Source organism: Sylvia atricapilla, chromosome 6 (genome assembly GCF_009819655.1).
Source record: "Sylvia atricapilla isolate bSylAtr1 chromosome 6, bSylAtr1.pri, whole genome shotgun sequence".
Taxonomy (NCBI): Eukaryota; Metazoa; Chordata; class Aves; order Passeriformes; family Sylviidae; genus Sylvia; species Sylvia atricapilla.
In genome coordinates this window covers 10,711,982-10,734,250 of record NC_089145.1, presented here as the reverse complement: position 1 = coordinate 10,734,250, position 22,269 = coordinate 10,711,982, and the positions used below count along the sequence as shown (strand labels likewise).

The 22,269-nt window shown below is 37.1% G+C and overlaps 1 protein-coding gene across 1 annotated transcript in view; it reads right to left on the bottom strand.

The window, feature by feature from the left end:
* The window catches only part of SBF2 (SET binding factor 2), a 230,777-nt gene that overhangs the window by 123,180 nt on the left and 85,328 nt on the right, over positions 1–22,269 (bottom strand). Inside the window, exon 3 of the mRNA XM_066320756.1 lies at positions 9,074–9,211. Within this exon, the coding sequence (XP_066176853.1) occupies positions 9,074–9,211 (138 nt within the window). The remainder of the gene's footprint in view (positions 1–9,073; positions 9,212–22,269) is intronic.

Here is a 22,269-nt window from a genome sequence, read left to right as displayed (position 1 = left end):
AAAAAAAAATTGGACAAATTAAGATAACGAACTTTAAAACTAAACCCAATCCTAAATCCTTGAAAAATCAAAATACAATTAAGCAAGCAATTATTTCTTGTATAGTTAGAACAAGGTTGAGGATATATCATAAGTTTGAACAGAAAAATCTTACCCAATAGTTTGATTTATTTACTTGCTCTCTTTTTCTGCATTAATAATATTTGATAAACAAACTCAGAATATGGTGAAACTTCTTTTGAAGATTATAGGATGCAATTTCATTTTGCCCAGTTTAGTTGCTATAGGGATAAAGTGGCCTCTTAAGAGACTGGCCAAAAAATATGTGTGTGTGTGTGTTTAGTACACTTAAAGCACATCAATATATATATTTAAACTCAAATGTTTTCATGTATTTTAACAAATGTTCACACTCACATCTAAAGTATATGCATATTTGTAGATGACAAAATAATCAGTTTCACAGGTTCTTACAAAAATGAGAGTACAGAACTGGAGAGTGCACGTATTGCAACTGCTGGCCTTTCTTCTTTTATAGGAAAAGTGGCCACCGAACATATTTGTGACCTCAAGGGATGGGGTAAATTAAAATATTCAATAACCAACAGATTGAACTAAAAGCATCTCCCCATAGTTTTTGGACTTGTTCAATAAAAGCAACCGAATTAATAAATGCATTAAACCAGCTTTGATCCCTGACTGTCAACCAACAGTTTAGAAAAAATGACTAGGATCACTGTTCATCATCACTTTATTTATTTGTTTCCTTGTTTTCTGAAAACTATTTGTTCCCCATGTTAGCCAAAGGATGTATGTAGCATCAAGCCCAAACTAGACAAATTCAGGCTTTTTATTTAAATATTTTTTAATGAGGAAGGTAACTGACAACTGCAGTCACCAGCAGATCAGATATGATGTCCCAGATCCTAGAAACAGGTTTAATACCTTCTCCATCATTTTAGTTGAAATTGAATACTTGTGGGGTTTATACACATTAAGTAAGGTATTTTTTCCTTTCATCACTGTCCTTTTGCTCTAAAAATCCCTCTACATCCATAAAAAGTGTAAAGCTGAGCACAGTTTGCAGCACTTTATCAAATAACAAGATAGGAGTTTGAAAGTCTGGTATTAGAAGAAAAAGTATTAAACAAAAGGTAATTGTGATAATAAAATATTGCATATTTCCCTCAAATAAATGGGAGTCAATTAAGAGCAAAATACTTCTTTAACAGTAAAATGTATATTAAATAAACTATAATAAATATTAAATAAATAACTGCATCATGCACCTAACAAGGAAATGGGTACTCGTAGTCATCAATTATTTTCATTTCATGTCCATTTATGTCTAAGTTCAGACATTTGTGGGTTACCTATGTCTGATAAAGGCTAACTGTACACTCCAAGTCTTCCATCAAGTGGCAATGGGCTATGAAACATCTCTCTGCTTCCCACTCACTTCCACAAAATTCCACTTCCTGCAAGTCACATCTGGATGTGTTTCAATTTTGCACGGGGTAAATCAGGACAAAACCAGACGTTTTCATTCACATCTCAATTTCTGGTTAAAAAATGATGTTAAAGCTTCTAGAAGAAAAAGGTGACTGATTTTGTGCTACTTCAGTGAAACACTGCAACTCATTTAAAGGCAACAGATGTGGCAGCCAAAAAACAAAGCTTTAAAAACCAACTTTACTCGTATTAACCTTACCTTCTTTTATTAAACAGAGATATTAATTGCCACAATCTAGCCTTCAAACTTTAAGGTTTCCTCTTGAACTTCTATAAACCTCATTTTGCCACAACAATTGCACTATTTTAAGATGTCAGCTCTGCTTCTAAATATTGACATTCAACTTAGAGATAACCATCTAGCCAAAATCAACATTAGGAACCTAAGTCAATTATGGAAGCTCAAAAGGACTTACCAATGTGGTCCAAAAAAATTCTCTTTACTACTGAGTGCAGTGTTATCATTTGTTCCATCAACATGCAACTGAATTACAGCACACATGAACCACAGCCACCCTTCTTCTCCTATTTTTTCATCCTAGACTCCAGAATCTGCAGTGCCAATTCTGATTCATGTTGAGCAGAGAAAAATCAGGCTTATCCTCATGTCGGAGGGAGGAAAATCAATTTAAACTGAGGTATACTAATAGAAAAGTTAGAGAACACAAGGTCTTAGATGCAGCTGTGCTGTTCTGAGGGTGGAAGCTGGCAGGCATCTTTTGAAACTTGAAGGAGCTCAAATGTAAGCAGAAAGTCAAGTTAGAGTTGTGCTTTAAGATTCATTCACCCTTCAGAAGAGAACGAACATCTCTCATTACAACCTTGCACTCTAGTACTTCATTATGTCAAAACCAGTTTACCCAATGCAAAATTTTGCATTGAAATGATGCCAAGTTCAGCAAGCCTGTTGTTTTTCTACTAACTGCCCAGCAAAGATTTAGAGACCATGCTCAACTTCTTACTGTAGGAAAAATCATTTGAAGTTTATTTTAGTAATCTTATGCCAATTACTCATTTGGGACAGATCTCTTTCTCCTCATGTGACTTGGTCTCTGCTTGTCTTATTTGCAGCCAAATACACGCTTAGCTGCTTTATTAACAATCAAAGGCCAAAAACCATTCAGCATCAATTAATTTTATTTACTTGTCAGAGTATATAAATGCATGTATCCAATAAATTCTAACACATGTGCGAAAGTTAAAACAAACTAAGCTGACTGCTGCCAGAAGTCAAATCTGCAGCCTGCCTGCAATCTGCTGTACTGAGCTAAAACCACAGGTGAACAGATCTGCTTTGTGGTTTGCCTACGTGCACAGAACCGTACCGCGGCAGCTAAACTTATACTGGAAAAAATTAAACCAGTATAAAAGCCATTATCTGGATTTAATTATTTCAAACTGGAGATAATACACTGCAGTAATGCACAGTGTATAAGGAGCCTATCAACTAAAACAGATAAGGATCAAAGACAGAAAATGACACAAAGATCATAAACTCATCAAATAGAGTAATCTTAAGTTTTTATGGCAGGTCAGTTTGTTCACTCCTATGTATTACTGACACTTCAGAGTACAAATGTGATACGGAAGAGTTTGCAATGCACCTTCCAGCATTACACAAAATTTACACCACCCCAATTTATTAGACATTTACCATTTAATACAGCTCACTTGGAAAACCTCCCCTTAAGGTGTTGATAGGGATTATCAAATAAAACCACTGAAGCACTTTGGAACCAAAGTAACCTCACACCCACACTCTGCACATTTCAGTGCAGCTTCCCAGCTGAAGTGTCTCTCTGGAATAGGCCACATTGGGGTGCAAGCCCCAGAGGATCTGGGAAGTCCCAGGTGATGTCACTGAGCTGCCCTGCAAACACTGAAATCCCACGGGGCAATAATTAATAGCATTAAGTAACTGCATCTAAAGTGTTAACCTCACCACTGAGGAATGGGACAGAACTGCAGTACCAGGTTCTTTGCAAGAACAATGCATAAGCAAACATCATTTCAGAGCTTTAAGTTTACTATGCCTTTCTGAATGTTCCCAAAGGCAGCTAACTTGCTCCATGAATTCCACCCTTTCTAACTTTACACACCTAAACTAAGGTGAGAAAACTACAGACACCTACAAAACACATGGCAAAACTCAAATCTAAGAATGCTGTCATTCATGCCCTATTTTAAGTCACTATAATGCTTTTTAAAGTAATATAGAACAGCATATGTAGACACACATCAAGGCAAAATTTTACACACACAGATTGTTTTGGTTAATTAAAACACAGTTAATCCCTTTGAATTGCATATGGGGAAATGCACTGAAAAGACTTCCAGTGAATTGCTGAATTAGTATTATACTACTGTTTGAAAGTCAGCTGAATGTGATCTCTACTGACAAAGAAATGCCTCTGCTTAAAAGATAGCATCTCCTTGTCCTGTGAGCTGAACTTGGGGCCTCTGTTCAAACAACACAGGAGTTAAGAGGACATGGTGACCTTTACCCAACACAAGTTTTTGTACCCTGCAAAAGCATGAGTTCAGCTTGGGGATGTGTGTGCAAATGCACGAACCAGGGGATGAACAGGGCAGGAGAAATTATTGCCAGAGCTATTAAGATGGAAATATGATTTCCTCTGTTACAACTGTTCTCAACTTCAAATCCTGGTCTAAAGAACACCTTAAATGTATGAAAGGACAATAAAAAAAATACAAGTCTGTTTCTTATATAGAAAATTATCTGCAACCCGGCCTTTATGCCAGAACAGAAAGGAAATAAGGCATTACTTAAATCTCTATACAACGTCACAACAGCCATTTTTCGGTAGATTCAGAAAGATGATGATGCAACATACTAAACACTGCTTTTAAAATTGGGGGGCGTTTTTTACACAAAATGTGCTTTGGGGCATTGACAATACAAAGAAATATTCAGAATAAATTTATCATTTGGGATACTAACAAAAAATTATTACACTTCATTTTAGGAAGAACATGCTCAGCTAATATGCAAAAGGGGCTCAGATTTCCCACACGAAACAGGTACAACTGAACCGAGTGTTCTCACCCTCTGGTAAAACCCAAACATCAGTGACTCATTGAGCAGCATATGCTTTAGCACAGCAGGGTCACCAACTCTCCAGTCCAAGCAGAAAAATGATAACTTTATGAAGCACAATCATTTTGTTGGCAGTTTTTCCCTTGACTCAGGAAATATCTGAGAATGTTGTGAATCTGCCATTTTATGGTTTGGGATTTTTACAAGTTCTTTTTCCTCTTTTTGCAGGGGAAGGCAGAGAGAGGAAGAGAATGTGAATGGCAGGAAACAGGAGAGCTGTGAATTATTACTTATGTCCATTTTTCAGAGTGATATATTTAATCCTGTATTTGTGATCGCAATGTTTTAACACACATATGCTTGAGACAAGACACAAGAATGAGAGAATCTTGTAATAAAATTGTTATAAACAAATGTTTGTGGTGATGTGCTGATCTCACTGAGCAGATTTTCTGTAATGCAAGAAATGCAGTTGCACAGGCTCAATTGCTGGCATAAATCATCTTCTCATTTGTTGATGGTGGGGTTGGGAAGAGAGGGCAAATTTCTTTCCAAGTGCAAAGCAATGTACAAATTGACCACTATGTCCCTAAATTATCTGAGTCAACATTTTTTAAAAAAGATTCTATCTGTGGTGCTCTTCCAAACATTTTTAATATAAATTCTAACTGCGTAACTGGTAAGAAGCACAACTGAGGTCACCAGAACTATCTGCTGAGTCAAAAGTATTAAATCAAGTCCTTGTCTGCTAAGTGGTAATATGCAGAAATTGCTGTTAGAAATAAAAACCTCATTTTAGCAAACTGTGTACACCACACAGAACTAAACACATTAATCTATGCATGTATATGTATAGAAATACATACCATTTTATTTGGTGACTAATAAAGCTACAAACACAGAGAAACTGAGTTTTATGGATGCATTCCGTAGATCTATGTCATGATTCTTCTGAAAACCCTTTGGCTGCTCAACAGATTCTGGCTTCAGCTGCCAGAAAAATAAACTAAGTAGACTTGTTTTTTTGGTTGATAGGACAAGGTTTTTCCAAATCAATGACATTTCAAGTGGATTTCAAACCTATGAGGTTTGAAGTCCATGGAGGTAATCAAAATACAGCAATGGGACATCACACACCTCCACACCATCTCAAAAAAAAACAACCAACCAACCAACCAACTTACAAGGCACTGTGAAAGGAAGGGCAATAGAGATGTTTTGACTTCCTCTCCTCCTGCTAATTCCTGCAGATACATGGAAATGAATGAGGCTCAGTTTGCTAGAGCACCTAAATAGCACCTTCAGCCAGACAAAAACGTGGATAAAGCCAAGCACGTGCTGGAAACAACACGCTGGAAGGAGAAACCAGCACAGTAAGTCAGATTTGTTTACACTCGTGTAGGAACTTGAGGTGGGAGAGAAACCTTGCACAAAGAACTGCTCTGCAACATAGTCAGGATGCCTCTAAATGACAGCATCTTAATCACTGTTAATTGAACTGCCTCTCGTAGTGTGTACCCACAATGCAATTCATTCTGCTGTTAAGGTCAAACTGTCTAATGCTTCATTTTATACCCAGATGAGGAACGAAACAAATCCTTATTTAGCTTTAGCAAACGTTGCTTGGACAAAGAAGTGAGACTAGAATCCTAAACCAAAACAATTAATGAAGGACCACGGAAAATCTGCATCACCTGAAATAATATTGCACCAAATGAGTTCTATTCCCCTATTTAATGGAGTGTGTTCATCTTACTTGTGCCTACAGATATGGAGTATTCATCAGACTAAAGTTAAAAACAATCTTCTTTTATATTATCACACGTTTTTGAATTGCTAATCAAACTGACCAGAACCCATGCAGGTAATAAATTCCAGATCAATCAGAACTGCAACAATGCAAAGGATGATTCCTAGATGCCATCAAAGAAAACATAATTTTGTTTTCTGTCCAGGGGTAAGAAGTTGAAAATAGGCCATCAGCTGATTGATTACTGGAGCCTGTGCTTTCCTCTGGAAAACTTATGACACGCAACTGCCAAAAGACTTAACTGAATCCAGGACTTCCAGAGATAGCAGGGAGGATACTTTTTTTCCCAGCAGACTGTGTAGTTTTTACAGCTGCTATATTCATCTTGTAACCTACCTTGTGATGTAGTTTATCATGGTACCACTTAGGTATTCTATGTAAGTACAAACTCCTTACACTTCTGATGGCATTTATTTACAAATTAACCTGTAACAAACAGCTGAAGCAGGGATGAAAGGAAGCAAAACAACAGAAGTCTTCTTAACTTGAATCTCCCAGACTCAACTGTGTCCGAAGGGTTTGTATTATTATGCAGAAGGCTCCAAAAAGGTTTGATGGTTCTCTTGTAGCATTCACAGGCTTAGAAATGAGTTTGTTTTCAATTCCCAGTTTAATTAACCACAGAAACTTCCAAATGTTGATTTTTTTTTTTTTTTTTTTGGTGAAGATGACTCTGCCAAGCCAAACATCTCCTCTGGTGCTCTGGCTGACTTCCGACCAGTCTCGTGTATCAGCAAGGTTTACCTGGTGAAGGCTACTGGGAAAAAAAGTGGTTTTGTGGGGTTTTTTTTGAAATTTAATCTTCCTTTTGCCTCACCAAGTTATATCATTCAGTTAAGGAAAAACTGATCTGTAGTTATCTGGGCAAAGCACTGTGTAGATTTTAAGTCCTGAGCACTACGTTTCATAGACTAATTAAGCATGTATTTGAATGGTTAAATCAATATTACTGTCATAGCCCAATGCTCCGTGAGCTTAGGTTTCATTACAGATTGTACACGTGCTGAATTCTTGTCTAATGACCATGTAACAGGGCACATTTAATTATTCTCTTTGGGTTTCAGAAAGAAACAGGAAGTTTTGCTATAAACAATGCAGTCATAGAATAAATTTCACCACAGCAAGTTCATCTGAAAAATATGCATTCTTTACAACACAGCCAGGAATGGCATTATGAGAACCAACCTCCTGCTGCACTCAGTTTTTTATTGTTTTTTACTCTGGGTTATTTTGTATTAATGCTCAGGCAACATAAGAAAAAAAACCTTTTAGTTAATACTGGATGTTTTGTGATGAGCATTACTTCAAAGATGTGGATAGGGAATCAAAAGCAGCTGCTAGAAACCACAGGATAAATAACAAGTTCTCTAAATTTAGTTTATGTTATGAAATACATAGAGTGGAGGAAGAGTCAGCCATTGTAAATTTTTATCAGCTGGGAAAGAATTACTACAGAATATTTCACTCTCTACTTATAAAATAAAGGAAATATGACAGACATTAAATTTTTAAGAGGAATGTGTCAGTTGATCTACACTAAACTTTAAGACTAAAATATGTCTAATATTGGGGTACATTTCTGCTTTCAAATCCTTCTAAAAGTCCACAAAAACATCCCACTAAACTGCAGCATTAATGAAATGAGAATAACTATTATTCTCTGGCTTCCAACTGTGCCCAGAAAAAAACACACCATTACTGTTATTACTACTACAACACATCTTTCAATTATTCTACAAACAGGGTAACCTTTCAACTCCGGTATTAAATGAACAGAGTACTCTTGGGTTATTAAAAACATTTTCTTAAAATAATCAATAATGTTACAGTTCTTCGGTAAAAGAACAAGAAATTACTTTACTCAGCTATTTATTTAATCTAAACTAATTCCATTATACTTACTGCCAAGGTTTTACTTATTTTTTTAATTTTTATGTAGGAAAGGAGATATTTGAAAACATAACAATAGCACTCTGCAATTACAGAGTTGGGTTGGGTTTTCCCTAGGTTCTAGATTCTAAAGATTTCATGTATTAAGTCACAGCAGATATTCTGTGAAGCACTTCACATCAAATGGGAAACAAAAATGTCTATTTTTGAAAGACTGAGGTTGCCAAAAAATAATTAAATACATGTTGAAAAACAAACAGTGCCATGTAGCTGACACCTCAAATCTGACCCAACTAAAAACTGAATAATTATTCCATCAGTTTTTAAAATTTTGTAAATAAATGCACTTAGAGAATTATGGATACACACTGCAGCATCCTTGTGCACATTTGCTCTGACAGAGCAGGCCAGCAGAGGGAGCAGAAGTTAATAAACCTTTTCCTAGAACAAGGCTGAGACTCATCCGTGGTATGTCAAACACGAAAGGAAATGAAAGGAACACCATATTGCTTATCCCATTTGAAAAGAAAAATGTGGTGGAGAAAAAGAAATTCTATGTCGTGTTTTAGGCTGGGGTGGTTTTTTTTGTTGGTTGCTTGTTTCAAAGCAGATGAATACTCCAAACACACAAAAAACCACATCAAGCTCACCTTTTGCAAAAATACACGGATTTCTGCAGGACAGAAAAAACACACCCTGAGCAAGAACAGCAAAATATTTTCTCAAGCTGCCCTCTCTGACACTGATCCATCATTTGTAGGGACTTCTTCCTGAATTTTTGTTTCTTACTGTCACTCTCCTACCTGCAGGTTAATCTCTGCTTCATAGAAAGTCAGGCAGGAGCAGTAGTGCCTCTCTGAGTCTATGTCAGTCAAAACCACCACGAAGAACGTCGGCTGTTTCCTCTCCTTCGAAAGCTGCCATCCTCCAGGCTGGCAAAACTAAGGGGAAAAAACAGACAGACACAGGTAAGCAGTCATATCAATTTGCTTTCAGAAATATTTCAACATTATCAAGGATTTTTTTTGTTTAAAGTGAACATATGCAAGGTTGTAAAATTTGAAGAAAAAGGGGAAAACACAGTATGTCTTGAACTTGTAAAACTGAGATAAATTGAGCTCTATAAACATCAAGGGAGAGAAGAAACACTGAAAAGAAAATGTATTCCTTTAAATACAGTCAGTATTCAAGAGTGTCTTTGCAGTGCTTAACAGGTAGTAACAGGAATAAACTGACACATGAAGCAGATTTCATTTGGATAAAAGGTGAGGATATGAAGCTAAAATTCTTGTGTCTTAAAACATCTCTACATTTTTAATTTCTTCACTTATTTCACCAATAATTTATCTAAGCAAAGACAGATATATACCACTTGCATCTACTTGCAAAATTGTTCAAAACTCACTCCTAAAAAGAATATTTTAGAACATTATTTTTCACCTATTTATTGATTACTTCTGTAAACTTCATTGTAAACAATTGAAACTTTACATACACAAGCAGCATGAACAAAGAGAACTACAGCTCAACAGCCAAGTGGATATTATGGGGCTTTTTTTCCTTCTTAAATGAATACTCTCTAATGCAAAAGAGTGCTGAAATTCAGCATCAATTTGCTGATGATACCTAAGATGGCTTTATGGAATACTGTACCCCTCCTTTCTTTCAGTGGAGGATAAAGTGACACCCATTAAAAAAAAAAATCACAAGTACATTTTTAATAGCAAAATTATTAACCTAGAATTTAGACAAAAAAAGCAACAACCCCTGCATGAATTAAGAGTTATAACAACAATAAAACTCCACAATAAATTCCTAGAATTGTTAAACAATGCAGATACCAAAGGAACCAAACAGATAGGTCAAAATCTCAAGTTTCCAGAATTGCTTCATTCCTCTAGACAGATGTTAAAGACTGAAAGAGCACAGAGTAAGTTGTAAACAAACATTTTCTACAGATTCATCTTTAGAATTTCTACCATAAAACCTGGGTAGTCTTAGGTGAAGAGCAGTTAAAACTCTGCCTCTGATACGCAGTTTCTTTTATGATCCTGGGAAAATCTTCAAACCCCAAGTTTTCTGATGTTACATTCTTCAAATTCTAGATAGTCCAGCTTAACACTTGTGAGTCTCTATCCTTAGAAGTGCTAAGCACTCCCTTCTACATCTGAGAATAACTGCTCTGAACATCAAAAAGTACTCTGTGGAAAGACATCCTAGCCATTCCAAGTTAAGCATCCAGTATTAGCCCATGATTTTGATAATACTGGCCTAATCTCCTTTTGTTTTTCATCCCATGTCAGTTAAAAATAAGAAGATACTGCTATTAATCTTGCAGGATTGCTATAAAGATAATGTAATATGGTCAGTATGTACAGACATTATAACAAAAACATCATTAAAAAGTTAAACAATAAAAAAATCATTAAGGGTTCTCATTGAATTGCAGAGTTTGAGGGATGTCTGTGCATTAAATGAAGCCTGGAATCCACAGTTCAACAAGATAACCCCCAAAACTGTGAATTGCTCTTTGCTCACAAAATATGAGCCAAAATGCAAAGAATGCAGCAAGAGCCTAATAATAAATAAAACTTTTCCACGATACGCCATTGAAACCAAATTATTCATAAAGCGTAGGTCAAATTTAGGCTGTTCATGCAGCTCAGGCTTCTCAAGGTTTACATAAAATTTATACCAACATCTGCCCTGTAGACTGGGAAATGCAAAGGGAAACCCAACAGCTCAACCTTTAACCACCAGATAAGACTTTGGATCTGGGCAGGCTGCTGTCAATAGCAACTTCTCAATCTATGCATATCTAAAACTGACTCATGTCATGGGGAAGAATTCTCCCCAATTTCAGTGATCTTGCATATAAAACACGCTTTCTAGACTTAACTATTTTACTAGAAAACAACAATTAGTGATTGCTGAGGACAACAGCTGAAGTAGAGTACATCCACTGGCTACACAGAGAGTCTGTGTTTTCAAATAAACTAGGAGGAATTTATAAATAAAGAGATTGAGGATAAAGACAACAGGCTCCTCCGAGAGATTAAACAATGACTGTTTCTCAGTTTCCTTAAAAAAAGGTAATAAATATTAGCGCAATATTTGAACTGCAAGCAACGTTGAGAAGAACTTTCCAAATTAGTATAAATACAAGCTACCCTCCAGTATGATTACCAGCACTCTCTGGCTACTAAGAACAGGAAAATATTTCCTTACCAAACCAGATGCTTTACCAAAACAGACAAAAGCACCACTGTGAATATAATCCAAAGGTCACACGGCTCCTCCAGGAAACAAGAAAAACCTCAGAAGTTTAAGAACCAACAGGCTTCCATATTGTTTCGCTTATTTGCCAGAATTTTTGGAAGCAGACTACGACTTCTATCGAAGACAGTGAGAATAAGAATGAAGCAGATTATCCCACTTACAATTTATAAGGATAAGCCCCCAATGCTGAGTGCTTCAAACAGACTCCATGGTACAAATGATTGCCTTCTAAAATTTTCTGCAGATATGCAGAAATTGCACTGAAGAATAAGCAACACATCTTATACTGCAGGTGCTGAAATTACACTGTTCATGTTGTTTGAAACAACTGGTGCCCACTGAAGCAAAGAACTTTCTCTTAGTTATTCCCACAAATGCTTTCAGACTAAACAAGAAACCAGACAGATTTTAAAATGACGCATGGCATTTTAAACCACTGTAACTGGGTTTGTTACCTACCAACAATTTGTATGTCATCACCACAAGCCTTCTTGCTAAAGTCTAGACATGATTAATCAATGTTTAAAAGTGATATTTCTTTCTTCTGATTTTTACAAGCTAAATACATCATCTTTGTTTGATTCATAGATTTGTTCCCTCTCTCTAACCTAGAGCCATAGCTGTACTGCTACTGCCTGCCTTGTCCCTCTCTATTAAAACACATCATTTGCATAAATCAGCATATCCCCTGGATATACTGTACACAGCTTTGCTGTTCAGAATCCTAGGACATCCTGAATGGGAAGAGACAGGTCATGGAACAGAACCTCCTGAGTGCCCTCACTTGAAAAAGGACATATTGATGCTGGAGTGCATCCAAAGATGAGCTTGAACACCCAGTGGTTTGAGGCTATGACAACTTCCCCAAGGAGCACTTTAAAGTCTGTTGAAAAATTGAAGAAAATGTTGAAATTGTCACAATTTCTATTAAAGCACTGAAGGATTTAGAATTCCTAGGAAGAGTGCTTGTTGGTTACTGTGAATATGAAGATTAAATATTGTCATGATAATGAACAGTAATTATAAAGTGTTCAATTGTCATTAAAGAAAAATTTTAGTCTTGTGTATCCTTACCACGGCAAAACTATATTTATCCATATCTGAGAAATTTTATCAGAAATAACCCAGCTGCTGAACTGCACATTAGAAATTAATGATTTTCTTCTGGGCTTGCAGCCCAAGCACATCAAGTCCACAGCAAAAACTCAAACCAATATTCTAGTTGGGTCTGTGTAGCCACATACTGCTCTCTCTGCACTTTACATTGTTTTCTGTATCAATGATCTGGTCAGCTCTCCATCAGAAATCCACCACCTCTGCTGGCACAACCGAGGTAGAAAGGGAAAAAAGCTTGTTCAGAAAGTTTACAACAGGAAACATTTATTTGCAAGTCATCCTTTGAAAGCATTTTGTGAAGAGTTTACACAGAACAATAAACAAGGTCCGTGACATACCATTACAGAATCCTGCACTTGAATAAGTCTATTTAAAATATATTCTCATAATGTTTTTTTTCTTCAAAACACATTTGCACACTTGTTCCTCGTCAAACAAAATCCAAAGCTATCTAGGATGCAGATGAAACAGAAAACACTTGAAGTCCATTGACAAGACTCGAGTTAAAAGATCCCCAAACGATTTTAAAATTTAAAACATCTGACAAAGATATCCACTTTCCTTTCTAATTCAACTCTTCCACCAAACATTGAATTCTCCCTTGAATCACTCTGGGCACAAAGACTCATTTTATTAAGCCTGCTTCTGTAGGCTCCTACTATTCAAGTAACTGTGCTTTGTTTTTAACATATGTCATCATCATCTTTCCTGCAAACCTCCCTAAAAATAAAGAACCATGTTCTGGACATTATGTGAAGGAAGTTTGTTCCATCTGGACTTGCATGACCTAGCACCAGCTGCTGAGTATTTCACCATTTCTCCGTTCACTTATGTATGGAATTTTGGCAAAGGGAATTTTCTTTCTCTGATGCATACCTCTACTTAAAACAAAACAATTACAATGCTCACTGGCATGATAAAAAAAGCAATGTTATGAAGCTGTAAATATGAAGAAACACTTGGAGCTGTTTGGATATCTCTGGATGTAAACAGAACACAAAATATAGACTGAATTTTGTAACAGCTTTCTGCCTTTCAATATCTTGTATCTAAGAAACCATGTATTTATTTTTATCCTGGTCTAATATAAAACCAGGGCACTTGAAGTACACTCCTCATTATTTTCAGGTAAAAGCCCATTTTCAGTGTTGCACAACATTCTGGTGATCAGCTGCAACAATTAAAGTCACTCAGAAAGAAAACAATAGCTTTTAATCTAAAGCTCTAAAGAAATAGAAAATTAAAGGCCTTTTTTTTTTTTTTTTTAATTTCTACCTTGGAATGCAGTGTTCTGCAAGAGGAATCTTTACATAATCACCTTGTGGCACCTGTGGATTATATATATTGTAGGTGAATAATCCTTGCCCCTGCCTGGGACAGACTTGGCCCAGGTACTGGGGACATTTCCACCTCAGCTCCTCACTCAAAGGCTTAAAGCCATGTAAAAACAGACAGTAAGAAACACTTCCCCGCAGAGGAAAGATCCTCAACCACATTCTTGAGCTTCCTAAAGCTGAAAGTTGCTGAAAGATCTCTCAATGGCACTAATCCTGCACAAATGACAGACGAGGTATTCTCTAATTGGAGCAGCAGATTAAAGTCGTCCTCAACAACCAGATACTCAAGCTTATCAGAGACCCTGCAGCAAAGTTCCACAACGCAAGAAGACTTAAAATATGTGGGAACATCTCAGTTAAAACCAGTAAATTCATCCTCCAAAGTCAGAGAAGTCTTTTTCTGAAACTCATTAGGCTTAACCTCCCCCTACACCAGTAAATATATAATCCTGGGTGCGCATCAACACATGCACTTGAGAAAGAAAATCAGTTTCGAGTTCATTGCTTTGCCTTGTTAAAACTTTGGAACATTGTGTAATTTTAAACACCTTTCCTCAATGAGCTGCTATAATGAAAACTCAAATTTGTAAAACGCATTTGTGCAGCAACTGTACTCTTAGTTTTTCTTCTGGAAAAAAAAATAAATCTTGAACTGGCTTTTAGAAAGAAAACTACACCCACTGGGAAAACAGTTTCTTCTTGTGTTTTCAGAACACTTAGTATCACCACTCCAGTGGCTTATTTAAAACAGTAACAGCAACAAAATTCTGTCAAATACTCTTCTGACCATTTCTGAACAAAACCAGGCTAGACTACAGAAAGGGTGGTTTATGAGTAAGTACTGCAAGCTAATGCCTTTATTTCAGAAATAGTATGGGATTAATAATGGCATTGAATGGGGTTTTCTTCACAGAACGAACTTCCAACATCTCTATTCTAATGAAGTTTAGCAAGAGAATGCGGAATTGGTGGGTTTGTGCAAGTAACTTTTAAATTTCTTAAATCTATTTAAACAGTGGTCCATCCTGCTCTTTTTAGCTAAGTGTTATCACGATAATCTTACGGAAATTTAAAAATTGAGACCCCTGGACCCAGAATCGTTTCTTACCACGCCCACCCACAGTAAAACCCAACACTGTGTCCTGGGCGACCTCAGGTAAAGTGAGCAAGACAGCTGTGGACAACGACCAGGAATTCTCATATGTACATCAGTATGGCAACCCAGACATCCACACATTCGGTGTCTGAAGCACATACTTTATATTAGAGAATTTTAGGTACGTTTTTTTTAAACATACATGTTAAGCTTCATCAAAGAGTTAAGAAGTCATAAATTTAAACTTGGATCTTGCAACTGAAATTCAGGAACACAGGGCCTGCCTTCAGAATTTCTTTTCCAAAGCAATTCTCACTGGTCAGCAGTAATTGCTGTCAACGGTACCACTGGTCAAAGGAATAAGAGAAGTCTGGAAATTATTGTTCAACATGAAAGTAGAAAACACAATTACAACACAGAAGTAAATCCAAGTAAGACATGACCTCAGCAATTTATACTTCAGTCACAGGTTAGTGAATACTGAAGAATACAGTTTTAGTGATGCATTGTTCTTTGTCATAGACCAAAAGACAGTATGGAAGGAGAATTCCTGACATTTAGAATACTTAAAGAAGGACTATCAGGAGAATAGTACACTATCAAAGAAACTGATCCCTTCTATCAAATGCTTGTGTTTTAATTTTCATCACAAAGTAGACAAAGAAGCATCTGTGTCCCTCTTAACCTTTTCAACAACCATTTTTCAGAAGTGGTTTTGAAAACACATTGTGACACTATAATAATAGTTCATTTGGGAAGGGTTTTTTCCTTGCTGTTTTGTTCTGGGGTTTGGTTTTTTTCCTATTTTTAATGACCCCTGACTTTTTAAAAGATTGGTAGTAATCGGATGTAGATGAGCCTAGAAATACAGTTTCCATTTAGAATCATAATTGAGCATTTTATGCACAATTATCAGTGAAGCATGAAATATTAACCTTGCCTAATGCACTCTTTTTCCTCCTCTTCTCTCTCTCCTTCCCTCTTTCTTTTTCTCTTTTGGCAGTAGTAGCACTGGGTTATAAGAGCAGCCATAAACGTTTCCCAGTCTTCAGTGACTTCCCAACTCATTTACTAGATAAACTATAAACTAGCTTTAAAATACACACAGCATGTGCAATTACTGCATTGGTTGAATGTCCAAAGAAAAAATATAGCAGGGTAATTCACACACATCACTCAACAATTACAACTGGCACACAGTAAACTATTTACACAAACATGAATCTTAATTTATGTTAATGATTAATACTACTCCAGACAACTCAGGTCAATGTTCTATAAAATACTGCCATAATACACGAAGTCCTCATTATCTCATTTTTATGGTTCACACCTGCACAATGAGATATTAAACCACACTGTTAATACCACATTACAGTTTAGAGATAGTCTGCTGCTCTCAAGTAATCATAAAAAAAGCACAAGCAGCCTTGTGCTAATATATGTTAAGATTTTGTATCCATCATCTTATAACTCCTTGGAACATCTATGCCAGAGACGGGTTCAAGTCTCAACACTCATAAAAAAGCACGTGGGTGTTGGGGGCAGTGTGTGTAAGCACAGGGCAATGCAGTGTACTCTGGAAAGAACATTGCTGTGACCTGACAGAGGACCAAGGACTCAAAGGCCTGGGACTGCTGCAGCAAAATAGACATAGGAGATTCAAGAGAGATGCCAACAGCCTCATGATGACAGAGTACAGAACAGGAAGTTTGGAAATAGGCAAATTAATCAGATGTCAGAATTTGCTCTTAAAATAGCAGAAATTCAACTGGAACACGCACTTGTAGAGCAAACCACAAAAAGGGTAATACACACCCAAAACTGAAAAAAAAAAGTGCGCAGTGCAAAGTGATAACTAACTTATTTTTTAAATATAATCCCCTCATGATGCAACTGGGGAAGTTCAAATGGTTTGGCACTCTCCTAGCCCAGCAGAAGCCCTGCAGCCATGTCAGAGGTGAAATGTCGGAAGGGAGAGCATCCTAAAACCTCCCCCTTGTCCCATGCAGCCATCCCCAGCAGCACCACGCCTGACACTGCCTGCTCACCATCAACATCACATCCACAGAGATGCCAAGGACAGCAGCTCCCTGCACCAAAAGCTTGACTCAGCCAGGAGAAGTCAAATTAAAAATAAACACAGGAAACTATAGAAAGAGCAGTACATTGCTGGTCTGTTAATTTTGGGAATTTAACAATACTTCTTACATGAGTCATATTATTGTTTCCCACTTAAGGTCACAATTGATTTCCCCTTTCGCAGGTGTGAGCTTCTACAAGGAAACAGACAACTAAGTACACAAACATAGAAAAATAAATGTGAATAAAAATCTCACAGAGAAACATCTTATTAAGTGAAAGACTAGGCTAGGAGCTAAAATAAAAAATACCAAACAACTGGACTGCAATATGAACATATCCAAACCAATAAAGTCCTGTACACTGGCTGCTACTACTGAATTCTACATTTCCACAGTGCTAATTAAAGAAAAATATGGAATGTATTTCCCGTCAGCATTCTCACCAGGAACACAGTAAAATATGCAGCATGAAAAGACAGCTGAAAAGTTTGGTGCTTTCCACTGAGTTTCAGTTTCCTGTGCAGAACACTGGGATCAACAACGTGAGACATACTTGTCCTCTCTTCCCACAGCACTGGAGCCTGTATCAGATATTGTCATGTAACCAGTGGGCATCAGCGCTGGCTGCACTACAGGATATCTCTCACGGCTGTGGCAAGAGAGCGTGTCTGCCAAAAGCCCCACTGTAAACAACAAGGCTTTGTGCCCCTGCAGATGCTTCCATGCACACAGCTGGCATGGCAGGAAACAGCTACTTGGAGCAAGAGACTATTTCCTCCAGGTAGGCTTGCTGAATTTAGCAGTTTCTGCACGGCAAGATTCCAAAACTCGTCAGAATGGAGCTCGGGAGAGGTTTGACACTGAGGAAGTTTGTGCTTCTAAGTTCCAATCTAATCCTGGTAGCCACTTTTCCTCCCTCCTGGCAGCTCTCCAGCGTGCTCCATGTTTGGATGACATGCTAAACCGGAGTTTTGCACAATCACCACAGGACTGCAGCTCGCATGTTCTCCACCACACGGCGATTAAAACAGAGCATCACGAGCTTTTATGGGGGAGCAGGCTTCTGTCACAAGATGTTACTGGAACAACAAAAAAACTCAAAGAGAGAATGCAAGCACCTCTGATAAAAGTCAGTATTTTCAAGTAAACTGGCTCAAGTAACTTGGTGTAGCAGAAAAGAACTGAGGAGTTCTTCATCACTAAATTCAGTATTCCAAAAGGAGGAATTCCCAGAGGCCCAGACAACAAAGACATAATTTTTATACTTTAAGAGGGTAAAAAAGAATGCCCATAGGAAATTACTGACTAGTTCAGCACAACAGTCAACTCAGGTAAATTAACAGAAGGTAATTTAAAGCTGTATCAGAGCTAAAATCAAGATCCAAACAGAATTTTGTATCTGTAAAAAACAAGGCATTAAAATGTTTTTTTTGGAGTAGGGTAATAGCAATACAATTCAGCTAATAAATACCACCATAACCACATAAGTATACCTGGATGTATTTTTTTTTATTTCTTAAAAGTGATTTGATGCTTTGTGGCAATTATATTTTTAAAACACATTCCACATATTAATGAAAAGCTTGTTGAAGGATCAGAAAAGATAACCCATATTTGTTACCAGAGACACACATCAGCGAAGTCACCTCTACTGAAGAATTATCTAATACCCAACCCTGCTCCCAGCTAAAAAGCTTATCCTGTCCCATGTGTCCTAACAGGTCAGACACAGAACTGCCAAAAAAATCACTTTGGAACATGGTGTAGAGAATACAAAAGAGAGTTTTCCAAGTAAGACAAAAAAAGCCCCAACACTCGGGCTGGAAAACAAGTGTCATACCATGAGTTTAAAAGAGCTCAGCTTTTGGAGGTCACTGCAGAGAGTTGAGAAACACATTACAGGGTGGTTATTTGTAGATAAGGTGTTTGCTAGTAAGAGGATTTCAGGTAACTGTTCAGAATTCATCCTCATAAAAATCCAAATCTCAAAACAAGATCTCACACTCCCAGTGAAGGGGATGGAAAACAGGATCAGGTTATCATGGTAAGCATTACGCTCCCCTCAGCTGGAGTCCTTCAAGGAAAATTGAACAGCTTTTGGAAGAAATTATTTAGCCCATGTGTGTTAGCACAAGCCACTTCAGACCAATGTGGGACCTGGAAATCTGTATATGAAACCTCTTGTTCTTAAACTTTCAGAGGCTGAACGTGCTCATAACACTCAGAGCTTTACATTATTATACAACTATAATCAGATCTCATAGTTCAGAGCTTCAACCATTCAAGCATAGTGATTTAGACAGCATTTCCACCTGGATACCTAATTGGACATCAGAGTTTCTGCGAGAGAGCCAGCGGCAGCCATCCAGCACTTCATGGGACTGGCAGGTACTTACAGAGAAGTCTGGCTGGCCTGTCTTGCTTATGGGACTACAAACTGCATGCCAAATCAAGGGCTGAGATGGAATTTTCTACCAAATCAAGCTGAGAGGGATTCAGGGATTTATTTTACTTGTTTGTTTTCCTCTGTAGCATATGGCATGTTAGCATCAACAGTGTAATCAAATCCCTTAAGCTCAGGAGATGCTCTGGTTTCATCCTAATCTCAAGAATACTATCAAATTGGACAGGACTGAAACTAGCTGAAATGACTGGAATTGCTGGACATTGTATCACAAATCGGTGGTGCTAATTATTAGACTCTGGTCAGACTAAATAAGCTGATGTATCGCATATGGTCTCCTCTGTGAAGCCAAAAAGAGGGAAAAAAGTTTTTAAAAGCAAACTGAAATGTTTTAAAAAGAAAGCAAATTTCAATGCTTGAGTGCAACACATCCAAAACATTATATCATTTCATACCATAAAATTTAGTTCTTGGAAAGTTTTGAGTAGGATTACATATGAAGGAATAAATACTTTGCAAGTAGATTGGTAGGAATTGGATAATTCTACCTTGTCTTCATAATTTAGTGCAAAATAATTGGTCAAATTATGCTTGCAAAAGGGTTTACTGCTTATAAACACTACTTATTGGTAATTAATTAAAACAATGCCATGTTCAGAGAATTGATAAATACAAGCTGGCAACTTTACTGTTCAGAAAAACTGTGCATTTCCCCCCTCTGTCCCAAGTGGGTTAACAAACACAGACAAAATACAAGCACTGCACTTCAGCTGCATGAAAGTGCCCTCTGCAGGGACAGAATGCCCAGAAAGGGCCTTCTCTTTACTGGAGGGACAATTCCAAGTATATCCAAAGGAACCCAGGTTGCCCTTACTGTTATTTGAAACTAAACATTACTGAACACCAATCATTACAGATCATCCCATAAAATACAGGGAGCAGAAACAGAAATCACATCTTTATCATCTACGTTGCACAAGAAATGGAGAAAATACATTACTTTTATTATTATTATTATACATGTCAAATTATTACCAAATAATTACAACACAATAGAAGAGGCTACTGAAGAGTAGGAATTAATACATGGAAAATTACAATGTAAAAATATCACAATCTCATTAAAAAAAAAACCCTAACATGTTTACTTCCCCAAATTAATCAAATGTTAGTGGCACTCTTTTATATAAAAATAGAAACACTAGTCAACCATGGGGGGTTCCCTTCTATTGTCCCATAAGCATACAGAGGAAATAGAAATATTTCAAGGCATCTGTAATGTCTTACATACTTTGAATAAAATAAAGAGCCAAAACACTTCACAGTACTGAATTTTATTCCAAATTATACCCCAGAGGAAGCCATCTGCAGGAAAAATAAAAAGTAAAACAAGAAAAAACCCTCACTCTTTTGCCTTGGACATCACTTGTGCAATACAGCTATCCAAAAGGACAGCATGTTCTTTTAAAAGAATGACTACTTATTCTTTCATGATACAAGCAACATAAAAAATCACCTGAAAACGTTTGGGATTTTTCTTAAATACTAAAAATAAATTCTACACTGGTTCAGTGAAACACTGAACTACTTTTGGCTCTTCTATTTTTTCCTCATCTAAAATAAAACATTAACATATTGGCAAAAGCCATCTCTAGAAGACTGAAACTGTCTAAAGTCACCCACAGCCAACAAACCACTGCTGCTATGGTCTAGTTTGAAAGCAGACTGAAACCTAAGCTCTAAAATGCATTAGTAGTTCAACACTGACACCTGCAATGCCACGAAAAGTTTGAAGCCTTTGCTTTAAACAACAGAAAATGCCCGGTAACATTTCAGTAGAGAAATAACAATAAGTAGCTTAGCAATACACTCACAGTAAAATAAAATTCAAACTAGCAGGCCACGGTAGAACTAAAATCAAAATTTGGTTTATCAGGAAGGCTGGAATTCCGAGACAACGGATGTCAGTAGGATGATGACCACGGCGGAAGCGCCGACGATGACAACATCTCAGACATGATGGTCTTGTCTGAGCAGCAGGGACTGCAAAGCTGCCTACAAATATTAGCAGAGTCATTCATTTGTCTCAGGAGGAATGATCCAAGATGAGCAGAAATACCCTACTGCAGGCAGCACTTCCTGGTGCATCAATGTTTCCTACATTCCTAAGTCTCCCAAATATGAAACAGATTATACGAAAGAAAAATAATATGAAAAGTATTCGTTGTAAACTCCAAACAAATTAAGTGAAAATTTGAAAATAACTATGTAGTACTGGACAAACATTAAAAGAATAATAGATGAGCTTTGACATTGTGTGCATGGGTTACATTAGAAAAAAAAAAGAACCAAAAAACAAGCAAACCCCTCTCTCCTTTCAACAGTTGCATACCAGGAAACATGTGTTGACCTACGACACTTGAACAGCAAACAACAGTGTCCTACGCACAACCTCCAGCAGCACAGAAGAAAAGAAATCTTTCAGAGTATTTAGGGATTCAAGGACCCTGTAAACCATCACAAAAATTTCCTGCTATTTCCATTTTCCCTAGTCAACACCGTGCGACTTTTAGAAACTCCTTCTTTTTCTTACAAGAAGGCATAGCAGGCAGCAGATACTTTATCTAATGGTTTTGGCCCACACAGATAAACTCAGAGTAGATTGCCAGAATGATTTTTTGAT